Below are 16005 nucleotides of genomic sequence, written 5' to 3'. Positions count from 1 at the left end.
CATATGTACAAAAAAGTTAATGAGATTATAGATTAGGTGGCATCATATATAGTCAATTATTTTAAAAATATTTTTTGGATAAAAAAAAGGAGTATGTTCCGATATTTATTATTTTTTTATATTTTCAGCTGTATCTGTGTTCGTACTGAATGATATATCTCGCTTAGCATTAAAAAAAAAAAAAAGAAGAAAGAAAGAAAGAGAGAGAGAGGCAAGCAATTAGCTTTGTCATTGAGAAGGAATTTGTCTTCAGACAACCATGCACCAAGTCATTAGCGCATAACTTTAGGTGCAAACATGGGCATTACAATGCTTCAAATAAAAATAGCACATGCTGCACATCACCTAATTAGGAGTACGGGAAACTTATTGAAAAGATTTGCTCCACTTTAATTGGATAAATGATCCCTGTCACTTCTCGTGCTATCGTTTTTTATTTGTCATTATCAGGGTTTTTGTACCATTTGAATTTTATATAGTTTTCTTAGACCTACGATGGGGTTCCTCGCCACAGGATTCAAACCTCAAAGCCCTTGAAACTCCCTATTTTTAGAGCGGATTGCTGATAAACTAAATTCCAACTTATTGGCTTGGCTTTTACATGATTGATTTATAAAATATTTAACGAACTTATAGGCTCTTTTATCAAATATACTGCACAGAAAAAGAGAATGCTTAAAAATTATTGTTATTGTAATCCTGCCATCCCTCATGTTGATATCAATCCCGAGACTGATTTTGGAAAATAAAAGAAATTCATACTAGAGTGCACAGACATGCGCTTTTTAAAATGTTTCACCTTTTCTGCTTAGAACTTATTTGGTTCACGGAAAAAAAATTTTCTCACTAAAATATTTTTCTAAAAAATTGATGCGTCTAAAAATATCATTTTTTTATATTTAATTTGTTAAAAAAAATTAAATATAAAAAATTCTATAATATAATTAAATTTAATATTAGTAGATCTGTACATTTTGAAATTCTATAATATAAATTCATTAAATGAATAGATTTATTTTGTGATAGAATAGATTTATTTTGCGTTAAAATAGAATTATTTGAATGCCGAATGATTGATATATATATATATATATATATATATATATATATATATATATATATATATATATTATTTCTTTTACAAGTTTCTATTAATTGCATATATAGATTTATTTGTTTATTTAGGTGATATATTGCTAACAATCCAAAAAAGCGTAAGTTTATTTTTTGTTAGTAATATATAATTCATCAAATCCTTTATTACAATTGTGACATATTAGATTTTAATTAAAATAATTGTTTTGCTATTATAAAAATTAATAATCAATTATTCTAAAAAGATAATAATTTGCTTAATATCTAAGAGGTTTATTATACCTCCATTTGGACTCCTCAAGGAGTAATTTTCAGATCCCATTCAAACGAAAAATTTAAAAATTGGCTAATAAATAATAATTTAATTCATTGAATTGATTTATTAAATCTCAATCAATTATTTAATAAGGTAATAAATCTTATAATTCATTGAATTGACATTTTATATCTCAATTACAATAATTGATTTGCTGGCACTAAATTAGTAACCAATTATTCTAATAAGGCAATAAATCAATTCTAATATATATAATTTATTGAATTGACAAATTAGATTTCAATTACAATAATTGTTTTGCTGGCATTAAATTTAGTAATTAATTGTTACTAATTCGGAAATTCAAACGAAAAAATCGAAAATTAGTTAACCCATAATAACAAATTTAAGTTTGCACTTAGGTTTTTCTAAAAATTGAATTTGTATGATTTATAGTGATTATATCCACTAACTAATAGTGTCAAAGAAAATCTTGTCAAAAAGGCTTACGTGCCTAAGAAAGGCTGGTACTTAAGTGAACCTAGTGCTCCACCACCGATCTGGAGCTGATCTGGCTGTTAATTTTTTGGATACATTAATTAAACATCCAAAGTTTAATATAAATATTAGTGCAATATTTTGATATAGACTTTTTACCTTCATTCAGGTTTCTATCCCTTCTATATAATCTTGAACCTATGGCCTCAAATACTAGTGACCACCTTAGTGCCAAACCTGAAAAATTTGATGGCTATAATTTTAGAAGGTGGCAGAACCAACTGCGGTTTTGGCTCACCACATTAGGGTTGATATCAGCCATAGGTGAAAACATTACTGAAGTTGATAATAGGTCCAACCCATCTACTTCACGATATGCTACTAGCCAAAACTCAACCTCCTCCAACACTGAACCTTCAGCTTCCACCAGCACATCCTCTAGGACACCTGATGAGATAGACTATTATTGCATCCATAGAATTCTAGATGCCCTTTTTGAGAGGCTGTATGATATCTATTACACAGTCAAGAGTGCCAAAAAACTCTGGGACACCCTAGATAGCAAATATGGTCTTGATGATGCTGGGGTAAAGAGGTTCAAGGCCTTCGACTTCAATAATTTTATGATAGTGGACTCAAAGCCCATGAATGACCAAATCCATGATTTTGAAACCCTGATCCATCAACTTAGGGCTAATGGAATCAATTTGGATGAATCATTCCAGATAGCCTGTCTGATAGATAAACTACTTACTTCTTGGTCTGATTTTGCTAAGACTCTGAGCCATACTCAAGGAGGTTTCACCCTAACCCAAGTTTTAAACTCCATTAGAATTGAAGAACGGCATAGGCTCAGGAGTAAAACCTCTACTGGACACAAGAATAATGCATATAATGTAGAAGCCCCTCCTAAGAAAAATCAGAACCGATCATTCTGTAAGAATTTCAAAAAGAAACCCTACAACCCTGGACATCCTAACCACCACAACAATGGAAAACCTATTTAATCCCAGAAGCAGAAGAAGAAGAAAGAGGAAGGTGGTGCTCGTTTCTGTTATGTGTGTGGTCGGACGAACCATTTGTCTCCCCAGTGCTTCTATAAGAAGACTTCACCTCTTCAATCCAAGAAGAAAGGTCCACACACAACTAGTGCTCAAGTCAACATGGTGACTTCTGGCGTTGGCTCCTCTGAGATAGCTTTTAGGTCTGTTTCCTTCACTCCTGAAGTTAACATGACTTTACAAGCACTTGATTGGGGGATTGATACCGGAGCTGGTATTTATATTTGTTCGTATCGCTCCTAGTTTTCTTCTTACCAGGTCTCAAGTGGAGGAGCTGTGATCATGGCAAAAGCTCGGAAGCGCGTGTGCTAGGAGTGAGATGTGTGGACTTAAAGCTTATCTCTGAAAAAGTCCTGTTCCTGCACGACGTTTAACATGTTTCAGTTGTTAGGAGAAACCTTATTAGTAGTTTCTTGCTTGTCCAGCAAGGCTATCGTCTTGTTTTGGAGTCCAATAAAGTTGTAATTTCTCATGGTATAATGTTTATTGGAAAAGGGTTCCTAAGTAAATGATTGTTTAAGTTGAATGTAATAGCTCCTTCAATAAATGAAAATCCTTTGATTATGAATATAGAACCTCCTTCTATTTGGCATGGTAGATTAGGTCATGTAAATTATAATTCAATTAAGCAATTTATGAACCTAAATCTAATACCAAAAAGTAATCTTAAGAACCATGAGAAATGTCAAATTTGTATAGAAGCCAAACTCCCTAGGAAACCTTTCAAATATGTTAATAGGGATTCAGATCTATTATAGTTGATCCATAGTGATATTTGTGGCTCAGGTAGTACTTCTAGGGGAGGTAACAGATACTTTGTGACCTTCATAGATGATCTATCCAAGTTTTGTTACATCTACCTAATTAAAACCAAGGATGAGGTGCTCAGCAAATTTAAGATTTTTAATATCGAAGATGAGAACCAACAGAAAAAGAAAATTAAAATCCTTAGATCAGATCGGAAAGGTGAATATACATCTAATGATATAACTCAATTTTGTGAAGATCATGGAATCATTCATGAAGTGACTGCACCCTATTCTTCCCAATCCAATAGAGTAGCAGAAAGGAAGAATAGGACTTTAATGAATATGGTTAACTCCATGCTTGTAAGCTCAGGAGTACTAGAGAATTTGTGGGGGAAAGCTCCAGTTTCAGCCTGTTATATCCTTAATAGGATTCCCTCTAAAAATAATGATCTAACCTCATATAAAGTTTGGAAACATAGAAAACCCAATCTTAGCTATTTGAAAGTGTGGGGGTGCTTGGAAAAAGTAAAAATATCTGATTTTAAAAAAAATATATAACCTAAAACAGTGGATGCGATATTCATAAGATATACATCCAATAGTAATGCCAATAGATTTCTGGTGATTAATTCAGAAGAAAATGATATTAGTAACAACACCATCATAGAAGCCAGAGATGCAATATATTTTGAAGACACCTTTCCACTTAGGACTAGAGTAGATAGTGGTATAGCTAGTAGCTCTAGTAGAATAAGGACAAGTGAAATAGAAGTAGAAACAGAACCTAGGATAGAGAAAATATTTGGAGATGACTTCTATACCTTTCTTATACAAAACTCTCTAACTACTTTTGAGGACGCAATGAAATCCTTGGATTCACCTTTTTGGAGAGAAGCTGTGGACAATGAGATGCAGTTAATTATCCAAAATCATACTTGGAAATTGACTGATCTTCCTCCTGGCTGTAAAACTATAGGGTGCAAATGGATTTTTAAGAAAAAACTTAGGCCTGATGGCTCTGTAGATAAATTTAAGGCTATATTAGTTGCCAAGGGTTTTACTTAGAGATTTGGGGTAGATTTCTTTGATGTCTTTGCACCTGTAGCTAGGATTACAACTATTAGGATTCTTATAGCATTAGCCTCCATCCATAGATTAATAATTCATCAGATGGATGTCAAGACAGCTTTTCTAAATGGAGACTTAAATAAAGAAATCTATATGGACCAGCCAGAGGAATTTATAATTTCAGGCCAAGAAAATAAAGTTTCCAGACTAGTTAGATCTCTCTATGGTCTTAAACAAGCACCTAAGCAATGACACTTGAAATTTGATGAAACCATGATAATATTTGGATTTGAAATCAATAGCATAGACGAATGTGTATATCATAAGAGAGTTGGATACAAATTTGTAATCTTGTGCCTTTATATTGATGATATACTGATATTTGGGACAAATCTTCAGATAGTTGACGAAGTAAAACAATTCTTAAGTTATAAGTTTGATATGAAAGACTTGGGACAAGCTGACTTAATTTTAAATACTAAAATAATTAGAAGTGCAAATAGAATTGAGTTATCCCAAAGTCATTATGTTGACAAGATACTCAATAAATTTAATTATTTCGATTGTCAGCCTATCTCTACTTTCTTTGATCCCTCTACACATCTTAAGAAGAGCTTAGGAATTCCTATCCTTCAAAACCTATATGCTCAAATCATAGGCTTACTACGATTCCTAGCAAACTACATCAGGCTAGACATAGCATATGCTGTAAATAAACTTAGTAGATATACTGTTAATCCAAATAGAGATTACTGGGCAGTATTAGAGAGGATCCTTAGGTATCTTAAGGGTTCCAAGTCCTATAGTTTGCACTTTAATGAGTTTCCTGCTGTTCTAGAAAGCTATAGTGATGCCAACTGGATCAGCAATACCTTAGATGTTAAATCCACCACAGGATATGTCTTTCTCCTAGGAGGTGCTGCTGTGTCTTGAAAATCCACCAAACAAACCTTGATTTTTTAGGAATACTATGGAGTCTGAACTGATAGCTTTAGACACCACTAGCACAAAGGCTGAGTGGCTTAGAGATTTACTTATAGACCTTCCTGTAGATGCATCATCTTTACCACCTGTCTCCTTACATTGTGACTGTAAATCTGCAATAGATAGGTGCAACCAAGAAAATGCCAATGTAAAAAATGAACAGGCACTTAAAAGTGCGTCATAAATCATTAAAATACAAATTGAAAAATAACGTTATTGTTTTAAATTTTGTAAAATCAAAAAATAATTTGGCTAATCAGCTTACAAAAGATTTGTCTAGAACAGTAGTTCTAGAGTCGTCGAGGAGGATGGGGCTTAGCCTATAAAGATAGATCACCATGGTAAGAACTCAACCTTAAAAGGTTCAGTGGGTAGAAACAAACCGGAGTGTGACTAAGAGGAGCACTGTTTTATGTTTTCTTCATCCTTATGGCGCTAGTGCTCATAAAAGCAAGCGGTATGATGAGTTTGTTTGCATAACTCTTAATGAGTTCGAGACCCAAGAGGCAGGAGCTTCTTTGCTAGCCTCCTTATTAGGACTCATCTATATGTGCAGTCGTGAGGCCGCGAATGAAAAATGGGCGATTCTCTAAAAAGCGCATGATAGATACCTGCACATTGCCATATTAGCGCAACCCGCTTAGGACCCAGATTGGGCTATATGATGCGTGCTGTTGATTTATTCTGAGCCATGAGCCGAGGTTCAAGGTTAAGACCACATTGGCTCCACAGATGTAACCAATTGTCACTAAGTGAAGGTTCAAACCGAAAGGTACCTACACCTATTACATAATATAAGATATTCAGCATTTTATTTTGATTTTAAAATTATTTAATTTTTGTGGAGGATTGTTGGAAAAAAAATAAATACGCACGCGGCCATTCTCGGGCCGCGTGCGCAATTGCCAGGGGCGCTTGTTGACGCCCGCTGTGTTTCTTTTGGAATTAAAGTTGGGTTGGCCGGGTCTGCGTTCCACGGACGCGTGCTAGCTCCCTTTTAATTTCGCATTTGAAATCGGGCCACGTGCATTTGAATTCAGCGTTGGCGTTTCACTAGCAGAGGAATTACTGCGGACGTGTCTGCAAAATGACCAAAATGCCCAGATCAAATACCCCAATAAAAATCCCCTATTTCATCCTATTCTAGACACAAAAAATTAGAGAAAAATATTGAAAAAATTCTGAAGAAAAATTCTTTCTTCTCCTAGCCACTTATGATTTTTATTCTTGCACTTTTATATTTTATTTTATCTTTTTTCTTTCGTTCTTCATTGGATCTACAAATCCGATCAGGTTCATTTTGACTTCTTTCGAGACGTCCGAAGAAATTGTAGGATCGTCGTATCTCAGAGGAGAATTATCGGAAGATCCGTACGTGGGGGCAACTCTTCTTTGAGACAACGTTTACGCGCTTCGACCTACCTTTAATCAGATTACTTTCTTCTATCTTTATTTTTAATTTAATATTAGTAGATATAGGATTTGAAATTCTATGATATAAATTCATTAAATGAATATATTTATTTTGTGCTAGAATAGATTTATTTTACGTTAAAATAGAATTATTTGGATGCCGAATGATATATATATATATATATATATATATATATATATATATATATAATTCCTTTTAAAAGTTTCTGTTAATTGCATTTATAGATTTATTTGTTTATTTAGGTGATATATTGCTAACATGATTGACCACATGAAAGTAGCACATTTTAAAATAACTATGTTTGGCTAAACATCTACTTACTTTTCTAAGAAAGTTGTATAAAATACTTGTTATATCCTTAATAAAAAAAAAGATTTTATCTCATTCTATCTAAAAACTTGAAAGCGCTTTTGAAAAAAAAAAAACTCCAATTCTAACCGGTGGAAATTGAACTTTTCTATATCTCATATGATTTTTTTTCTATGAAATATGAGAATCTTATTGCTATGAAAAAAACTACTTTCCTATTTATTTTTTTTAAAAACTCTAACTAAATATGAGATATTTTTTATCATTTTATTGATCACACTTTTCTCCTTCATCTTTGTGCAACCCAACCGAGTTGTTATTGAATCATGAAAGTTCGTCTTGGCATGAAAAAGTAACATCCAAGATGAGCTCTAAAGGAGATTTGGAACTAATTTATAATGATGGTGCAGAGGAGATGAATGGTTTCAGCATAAGAAACGGGATTTAATAAAATTTGATAACGAGTGGATCATACACAGCACATGCTTGATAAAAGGAATGTGGATTAGGGCATAGAAAGACTTGCATCCAATTGAAGATTACAAACATCAAGAAATAGCACATCTTGTTCTCTAAGCAAACTGTCCTCAGAAAACATGCCATCATCAAGAGTGGCTGCTTTGTAGTGACGTCCTTAGTCATCTGCCTCTTAATAAGAAGGAAGAACTGGAACCTCTGGATACAGTTATCATGTAAGAGCTCAACCTATGAAAACCTTGATAAATCATTTTGTTTAAGTTAATAAATAGGATGCTGCTATGTTTACCCAACAACCTACCCGGAAACAATTTTTATAACTAATAATTTACAGACTTAAGTTATATAAAACAGGATCTTTAAGCTAAGTAGATTTTTGCAATGAATCACTTGTAGGCCTATGTTGATGCAAAGGATCATTAAGCATTGTGTTTAAATTGCATTGCAAAATCCAACATAATTATGGCGATGCATTTACAGAAAATATTAGACATCTGTAGTACCAAAAAAAAAAATCATAGAAGCCATTAAGATCTAAAGAGTCTTTGGCACGGGAGATGGCTTGGATTACTGGTAATTCGAGAAAAGAAAACAGAAAGCTTATACCTACTTGAGCAAACACAATAATCATGGACTTATAATGTACTTTGTAAGGATATTGGAATAAACAAGTTACAGAGCAAAGTTAAGAATCAGTTTGGCAATGCTTGTATATACATACATAACTATATGACATAGAGCAGAGATCTTAGCTGATTGCATCATAGTACTATCCAACCACTTCAAGTTCACGCCACATTAAACAGCTCAATTGTTCGTGTCGGAAAAGTTACAGCAGCTTAGCAAAATATGAATGAAGCACATGGTATAGAGTTGATTTCACTATATGTAGCATCCTATATTCACACCACTGAATCTTAAAAACACATCAGTTTTACACTTCTATAAATATGAGAACATTTTGATCAGGTTGCTATAGGATCTAAAACAGGCTCCAATTCCGTAAACAATGTAAACTAAATCCGTTAATCAAGTATTGCCATTAAAACAAGCAAGAAAGTAAAAAGTGGAATCATCATGACAATGAACCATCCCAACATTAAAAATAATAAACAAGGCCAAGCACCAACAAGAAACTCATATCTATCGCATCTATTGTAATGTTACCAGAAATGAAGTAAACCGATGAGATCTGCAATGTTGTAGGGCAGCTCTTCCATCAGCTTAACATTGTAGAACTCCTGGATATCAGGTAGCAAACCCTAAGTCATCGCAAATGAGTTTTCAGGCCAGGTCAGCAGATCATAAACCATGCCAGTGAGACCTGCTGTACATTGATCCGACGAGCAAGGAGGTCAGTGGTGGTGAGAACATGGGAGGGCTCAAATTGGAATTCCCACATTATAATGTAACTCATGTTTGGTCCATGTCTCCGCAGGTGGCTGAAACCATGTGATCCTTGCTCCTCATCTTTCTATAAGCCAGTCCATCCTACATCAGGTATTGATGAAGAACGCACTCTGTGATGGCCAAGGTCTCATAAAGATCAGAGTGTCCAGCTTATAATCTTCCTTTTCAACATCATCATAAAACTGCTTGATACCCTCCAGCCCAGGATAAGTTCCTCTTGCTTCACAAGTATCCTCGCAGGTTTGTTCATGAACTTGCGTATAATCTCGAGAGCCTCAGGAGGCATTGTGGCAGAGAAGACTCCGACCTGAATCTCCGAAGGAAGATGCTGGAAAGTGTCATGGATTTGAAATGAAAATAGATTGTTAGAATGCAAGTACGTACATGAAGCTCCTTTATTAGCATCAAATATAAGAACTGTATCAGGAGACAAAGTTTAAAAACAAGAAGGCATCTGCAGTACAAAACTAACCATACGTGGATGTGATATGGTTAAAAATTCATTGACAACATATACTCACAAGTTAAAAGGTATATGGAGAACAAGCCACAGAAAATAAACGAGTATTATTAACAATTCCTAATTCAGAATTTCTTTAAAAATACAGAAACGGCCAAAGAAGCACTGATATTCAGAAACAGGAACTTGTTCCAAACGTTTGGGACATTGTTCGCTCGTATAGACATGCATATTCACAGGAAGCCTATGGTGTGTCAAACTAGAAGTGAAGAAAAAAGTAAACAAAGAAAACAAATCCTATTATCAAGCTGAATGGTACAAATGAACCATGAAAAGTGATCAATAATGTGCAAACTACTGTGGTAGCATATACAAAATTTTCATATTATCATGTCTATTTTTAGATAAATATGCTTGCTTAGTTTTCCTCTTTTTTTTTTTTAAAGAAAAAAAATCCCTAGACACAGCCACTGTATGGATTGAGTGTCCCGACGTAAGGTGCAACATATCTGGGGCCTTAGCAAGACCATTTTGAAGAAGGAGAAGGAGGCAGCAACTAGTTCTGCAGCAGATGCTTTTATCGCCTTAGAAGATAGACTGTGACCTGCAACAGCAAACAAGGATGATGTGTAGAAAGGATCTTGCAGTTGGATAAATAACCTAAAATATAATGGCCAGGCAATCAGATGATCCCTAGATGCATCTAGATGCATCTACAATCTAATTCGGCCAGAGAATGTCTGAACTTCAAATGGAGCTCTCCAACTCATTGTGATTAAACTTTATGCCTACTTTGAAGAGAGATTCATCTACATCTATCTTGTCCTAACTAGCTCCCTTTAAAGTCTTGTTCTAACTAGCACTTTGTCAACAATATACAATTAAATCAACATAATAACAGTATAAATTATGCAATCTATCAACAACTTAAACAGCTTTTCCTAATAAAGATGAGACCTTTTTGACAATCACAAAGAAATGACCAAGGGACTGAAGAATATACCTGGTCTTTGAAACCACATGAAAGCATTTCATCTGCCTAAAGTAATAACATCTTGATGTAGTCGGGATGGAGGGACTGCCTCCAGAGCATCTCATGTACAAGACCTGGTGTGCCAACAACTATATGAATACCACTTTGAAGAATTCTCTGATCCTCATGAACTCTATTACGCAACACAAGTATGAAATCTGACACCCAGGTAGTCTCCAAATGCTCTCATGGTCTCTCAATTTGCTGTGCTAGCTCCTGAGTTGGAGCTAGAACCAAGGCCTGGCATACAATCAATCCACTGCAGGACACCAGAATGAAGAGTTGCACTTTTCCAGTTCCAGACTGAGCTTGCTGGATAACAAGTCCATTGCAGAAGGGAACAATTCTGCTTTGCTGAATTGCAAAGGATTTCACAAATCCTTACCATATATGAATCAGTCCTCTCACTGCATATAACATGTTGACACGATTAAGGAACAACAAAGTAATATCTTTGACTACCATAGGCATAGATGCCCCTATGAAGGTCCACTTGGAGATCCATGGAGTCAAAACTTTCTGAACTTCATTGCACGATGTAAAGAAATCCTGGCCGTCCTATACCTATAAAAAAAGCCGAAAAAGCCAAACAGTGTGAATAATGACATATATACAAAGGCATGCATCAAAGGGAAGGTCAATCTAACAAAATAAAAGGGAGAAAAAGAACATATTACAATTCATTTATCTTGGCATCATACCAAACAGCATCGAATTGTGATCCTTCCAGTGCCAGTCCTGCCATTTCTGCAAACAAGATAAAAACTAATGATTAAACATTGTAACAAACATCATACCAGCTATCACATAGGCATAATTTTTCAGCAATGCCATAGATATAATTACAATTAAGAGTTTACATGCACAAGTACAACCAAAAAATAGTTGATAAGATTATCCTATATCATATTACATACAAACTAAGTCAAAAGTTCAACAAAGTAATAAACAAAAAGCAGAGGTGTTGTAAAAGTGATGAATGAGAGTGTAGAAGAAGAGGAGAAAGGGAAAGAGCAGAAGGAAATGAAACGAGAGTCACATTTCTGTCTCAGTGTATCAACACTAGACAGGTCAACATTATAATTCCTAAGTGGTCCTTATGACAGCTAATGTGTTTGACAAAAAGAAGCATGAGCACTAGCACTGTGAACAAACTAGTATCAGGAAATTGCAATGCATATGGAATTGAAGTAAGATTAACCAATTGGGTGATGAGGAATGAGAAGGCAACCGGCCATAGAAACTGTTGGGTAATCTTACACAGTGGCAAATGAATAAGCTAGAAGAAGGCTTGAGACATGAGAATTAAGATATCAATAGCACTGCAGGGCAAGAAGAACCTGTAGAAAAGCAGCAGCAGCTTCAAAATTTTTAGGGTGGTTCTTCAGAAGTTGAAAGGTAATCTGCATCCCAAAGACATCAAGGCATTGGAACCTATCTATCAAATCAAACTAAACCATGAACATTATTGTTCTACATTAGAAGTGACGACGACATACCACAGTTGGCTATTAATTGATCTATTGTGCAAAATAATGTATGACGTTTTTCCATACAAACGACTCTCCCTAGTTTAACAAGTCATCAAAAGCCTATAGCTTAGTTACCATGTGCTGTACAGAGCTTTAGTATGATTCCTAATGTAGATCATATGTTTGATTAATTTCCTACAAACTAAAGCAACCTCATAAGCTTGAATTTCGATACAAATTTTACATCTTTATAACAAGGAATTTATATAACATCTTTTTTGGTGCATCAAGAGTATAATATCTACTAGTGAGTTGGGGGTTGCCCCTTTGCTTACCAGCCAAAGGATCTGGGTTCAAGTCTTGGGTGGTGCATCTTCAAAAAGCAGGCCTAGGTAATTATAGTGCGGATGAGTCTCCCATCCCTCACCCTCAAAAAGTAGATATTCTTAATTTGAATGGTAGAGATTTACATGGAGTAATCAGAGAGATAACCCCTCAATGAAAAGATTAGACAGATTGCTAATTTCATTATAACGGGAAGCACTCTTTCCCACTTCAGTACAGAAAGCCTTTGATAATGGCTGGTCTGATTATGTACCCGTTGACCCTAATTAACACACTTCTTTTCAAAAATCTGGCTACTTCCTCTTCAAACACTGGTGGACCCTAGAGGCTGACTTTGAAGAGCAGGCTTTTCATAATTGGATAGTAGTAAATGGTCCCATTAAAACTGCTGGAGCTTGGGTCTCTCCTTGCACATGTTGAGGTTGCTTATGAAATGAGCATTCTCAGAGAGCATATTTTCATAAGGAATTAAAAAAGAAACCTCCTGATGAAATTAACATCCAAAGATTTTTTTACATATATACCTTTGAAACTATGGCTTAATGCATATTTAACCTTCGGAATCACTATTTGCAGACATTTTCATCAAATGAAATCCCTATTTTTGTCTAATGATATTAGTATAATTATTTTAAATGTAGAATGACTTGATTACCATTTTGCATTAGTATCCCTGAAAGACATGAACAGAAATACAACTCTTTACAATATAGATCAAATGTTAAATATTTGTTAGGATTATTGATGCAAAAGGACAACTTATTAGCACCATCAGTAAAAAAATCTACAAGGCGAGGCATCATTGCAAAAAGAAGATAACTTGAGGGGTATATATGTAAACAGTCCTTTTTGGAGGATAAATATACAATAAGCCATATTTAAAGGTATATATATATATATATATATATATATATATATATATATATATATATATATATATATATATATATATATATATGCAAAAAATCCTATCAAAAATTATATCCTCAGAGCCTACTATTAGATGCCGTTTCCCATGCACAACCTTTTACCAAGTATTCAATTATTCATCAAAACAATACAAGCATGTTTTCAAGTATTCATTGTTATTCAAGTCTTGTTAGTAAATTTAAGTGATAACTGAAATAGTGTGACAGGAGAATGCAAATTTTTGTATGTAAAAATTATCACTTCAAATTTGGCTGTTTCATTTGCATAAAAATGCAAACAGGGGATCAGTATTACCATCAACTTAAGAGAATGGTCATCCTGGAAGCTGCAGCATCAAGTACAGTAATAATATTAATAACAGCACACTAGAGCATCCCGTACCTGCGACAGTATAAAACCCTCCACGATAGACTAAAAACATATAATTTTATAACTAGCAAACCCCAAGCAGATAATCAGAGATGAAGTTTCTTGCACCACAGACAAATATCAGCAGAGAACTAACAAGCACATAAGCAACAAAATTGAAAATCAAATTTTAAAATAAGGAATTTTAAGAATCATCATACACTTCAAGCAAGGAGGTGTGAGAACAGAAACATCATTTACCAACACAAACGCAGCCTTTGCCATACTAAAAATTCTGCAAACATGTGGTATGAATGAAAAAAGGCCCCATGCACAGGCCTCTTGATTTCCAAGACAACTGAAGATTCAAAGTTACCATAGATACTTATAAAACAGCAACAACACAGCAAAGTGCAGCAAAGAGAGACGTACAAAAATGTTTAACCCGTCCGCGCCCTCAAAATCATAAAGCAAACAAGAAGCTACAAGAGCACAAGCCCGAGTTCAGAAGGTTTCAGCGGCTCCCTAATCCTATAATTATAAAGATAGTAGTGGAGCTGCCCATCCCCAGGCCCAAACTTGAGCTCCTTGAGGAAAGTCTCGTTCTCCATTACATCCAATGCATTGAACACATCATAATCCTTCTGTTTTGCCACAATCAGCGCATCATTCATCAGCTGCACCCATGGCGTCCTCGTGGCCACATTATAGAATGAGTAGGCAGCCTTCAAGACCGAGTAATTCTGGTTGGAAAGGATTGAGGATGGCAGTGAATAGAAGCTGAAGAAATCGGTGACCTCATGCGTCTCGGGGCACTCCACCAGATAGGACTCCACCACATCCTCCCTCGGGAGAAGCCAATGCTCCACGTCATTCTCATCGAAGTCGGGGGCGGCGACGAACCGACCGAGATACTTCCTCAGCAGCCGGGTGACCGCGGCCACATCGTGGAGCTCCATCTTCCGGAGCCCTGGTGTAGCCGGGGACTCCGGAAGTTTGTAGAGCCGGATGGTCCGGCTCATGGTCATCCGGTCCCCGACCCGGGAGAACCCCACGTCGATGAGCTTCTTGGGGTTCAGCGAGCGGTGCCAGTACTGGCACGTCGCGACCGGTGTCGGGATGACCACACCAGCGGTATACGCCGCCTGCCAGGTGTTCTGCAGATGCACCCGGCGGGTTACCTCCTTGATGAGGACCGGCGCCAGCCGTTTCGAGCGAAGCTTCTTGTGGACGCAGAGGAAATTGACCTCGGCCATCCCGACGACGGCGTCGCGGACGCGAATCCTCGCGGGGACGGCGGTGATGAAGGCGACGAGCTTCTTCGAGGCCTTGACACGGACGCCGATGTGCCAGGCTTTGAAGAAGCCGGGGGGCCGGAGGGCCCAGCGGAGGAAGGGCTGGGAGTAGTTGAAGCGGAAGAGGTTGTCGTCGTCCTCGACGTAGTTAAGGGCGAGGAGGTGGTAGACCTCGTCGCAGGCGACTGCATCGTCGACGTCGACGATGGACCACTCATACGGAGCAGGGAGGTTGTAAGGGTCCGGGCGGACGGCGGAGAGAGGAGAAGGGGGCTCGATTGGGCCCTCCGGAAGGGAGGCGTCGCCCAGGTCCTTGAACTGCCCCACGGGCTGGGTCTCCCAGAAGCGGTGCCGCTTCGGCAGGGCGAGGGATTCTTGGATTCTACGAGCAACGGCATCCACTGAGAAGCCCTCGCCGTCGGGAATCGGGTTAGGATTAGGGTTTTCGTTGCCATTGGAGGAGCTAGGCGCCATTCAACGCAGACAGGCTTGGAAACCCTAGATTCCCCCCTCGCAATTGACGACGGAAGAAGACGGCGGCTCTCGTATTCGAGGGCTTGTTTGTTAACCAATGATCGATTCGCGTCGGGGAAAGCGAGCCTCTGGTCCTCGGTAAGGTGATGCAGCCTGCGGGCGGGCGACGGCTGGGCCGGGCTCAGCCAATGTTATATTTACTACCAGTCATGGGCCGAACTCGACGAGAACAAATTCGACCGATAATGAGGTTGCCAAATTGATGATTCAGTGCTTTGTCTTTTTCTCAACTAGTATTTCTCTTTA

The 16005-nt window shown here is 36.8% G+C and overlaps 1 protein-coding gene and 1 pseudogene across 2 annotated transcripts; both read right to left on the bottom strand.

Annotated features, from left to right (window-relative positions):
* Positions 1–8930: 8930 nt before the first annotated feature.
* LOC103709620 lies at positions 8931–11216 on the bottom strand (annotated as a pseudogene).
* LOC103709556 (glycylpeptide N-tetradecanoyltransferase 1-like) lies at positions 8975–15869 on the bottom strand. 2 transcript variants are annotated; one of them, XM_026805607.2, is made up of 4 exons: positions 14363–15869; positions 11513–11582; positions 10806–11399; positions 8975–10406 (listed from the first exon to the last, which is right to left on the bottom strand). In XM_026805607.2, exon 1 carries the CDS (start codon positions 15697–15699, stop codon positions 14413–14415), a length of 1287 nt encoding a protein of 428 aa, XP_026661408.1. In that variant the 5' UTR covers positions 15700–15869; the 3' UTR covers positions 8975–10406; positions 10806–11399; positions 11513–11582; positions 14363–14412. The 2 variants fall into 2 exon arrangements, with proteins under 2 accessions (XP_026661408.1, XP_026661409.1); XM_026805608.2 differs by having other exon boundaries at positions 11537–11582.
* Between the last annotated feature and the right edge of the window lie 136 nt (positions 15870–16005).

This window comes from Phoenix dactylifera, chromosome 9 (genome assembly GCF_009389715.1).
Source record: "Phoenix dactylifera cultivar Barhee BC4 chromosome 9, palm_55x_up_171113_PBpolish2nd_filt_p, whole genome shotgun sequence".
In the NCBI taxonomy this organism is placed as follows: domain Eukaryota; kingdom Viridiplantae; phylum Streptophyta; class Magnoliopsida; order Arecales; family Arecaceae; genus Phoenix; species Phoenix dactylifera.
Note: the sequence above shows the minus strand (reverse complement) of the source record. Positions and strands in the feature narration are given on the sequence as shown.

What these genes read in the sequence shown, in the direction of transcription:
- LOC103709556 (XM_026805607.2), bottom strand. Translation starts at nt 15,699, where the DNA reads ATGGCGCCTAGCTCCTCCAATGGCAACGAAAACCCTAATCCTAACCCG.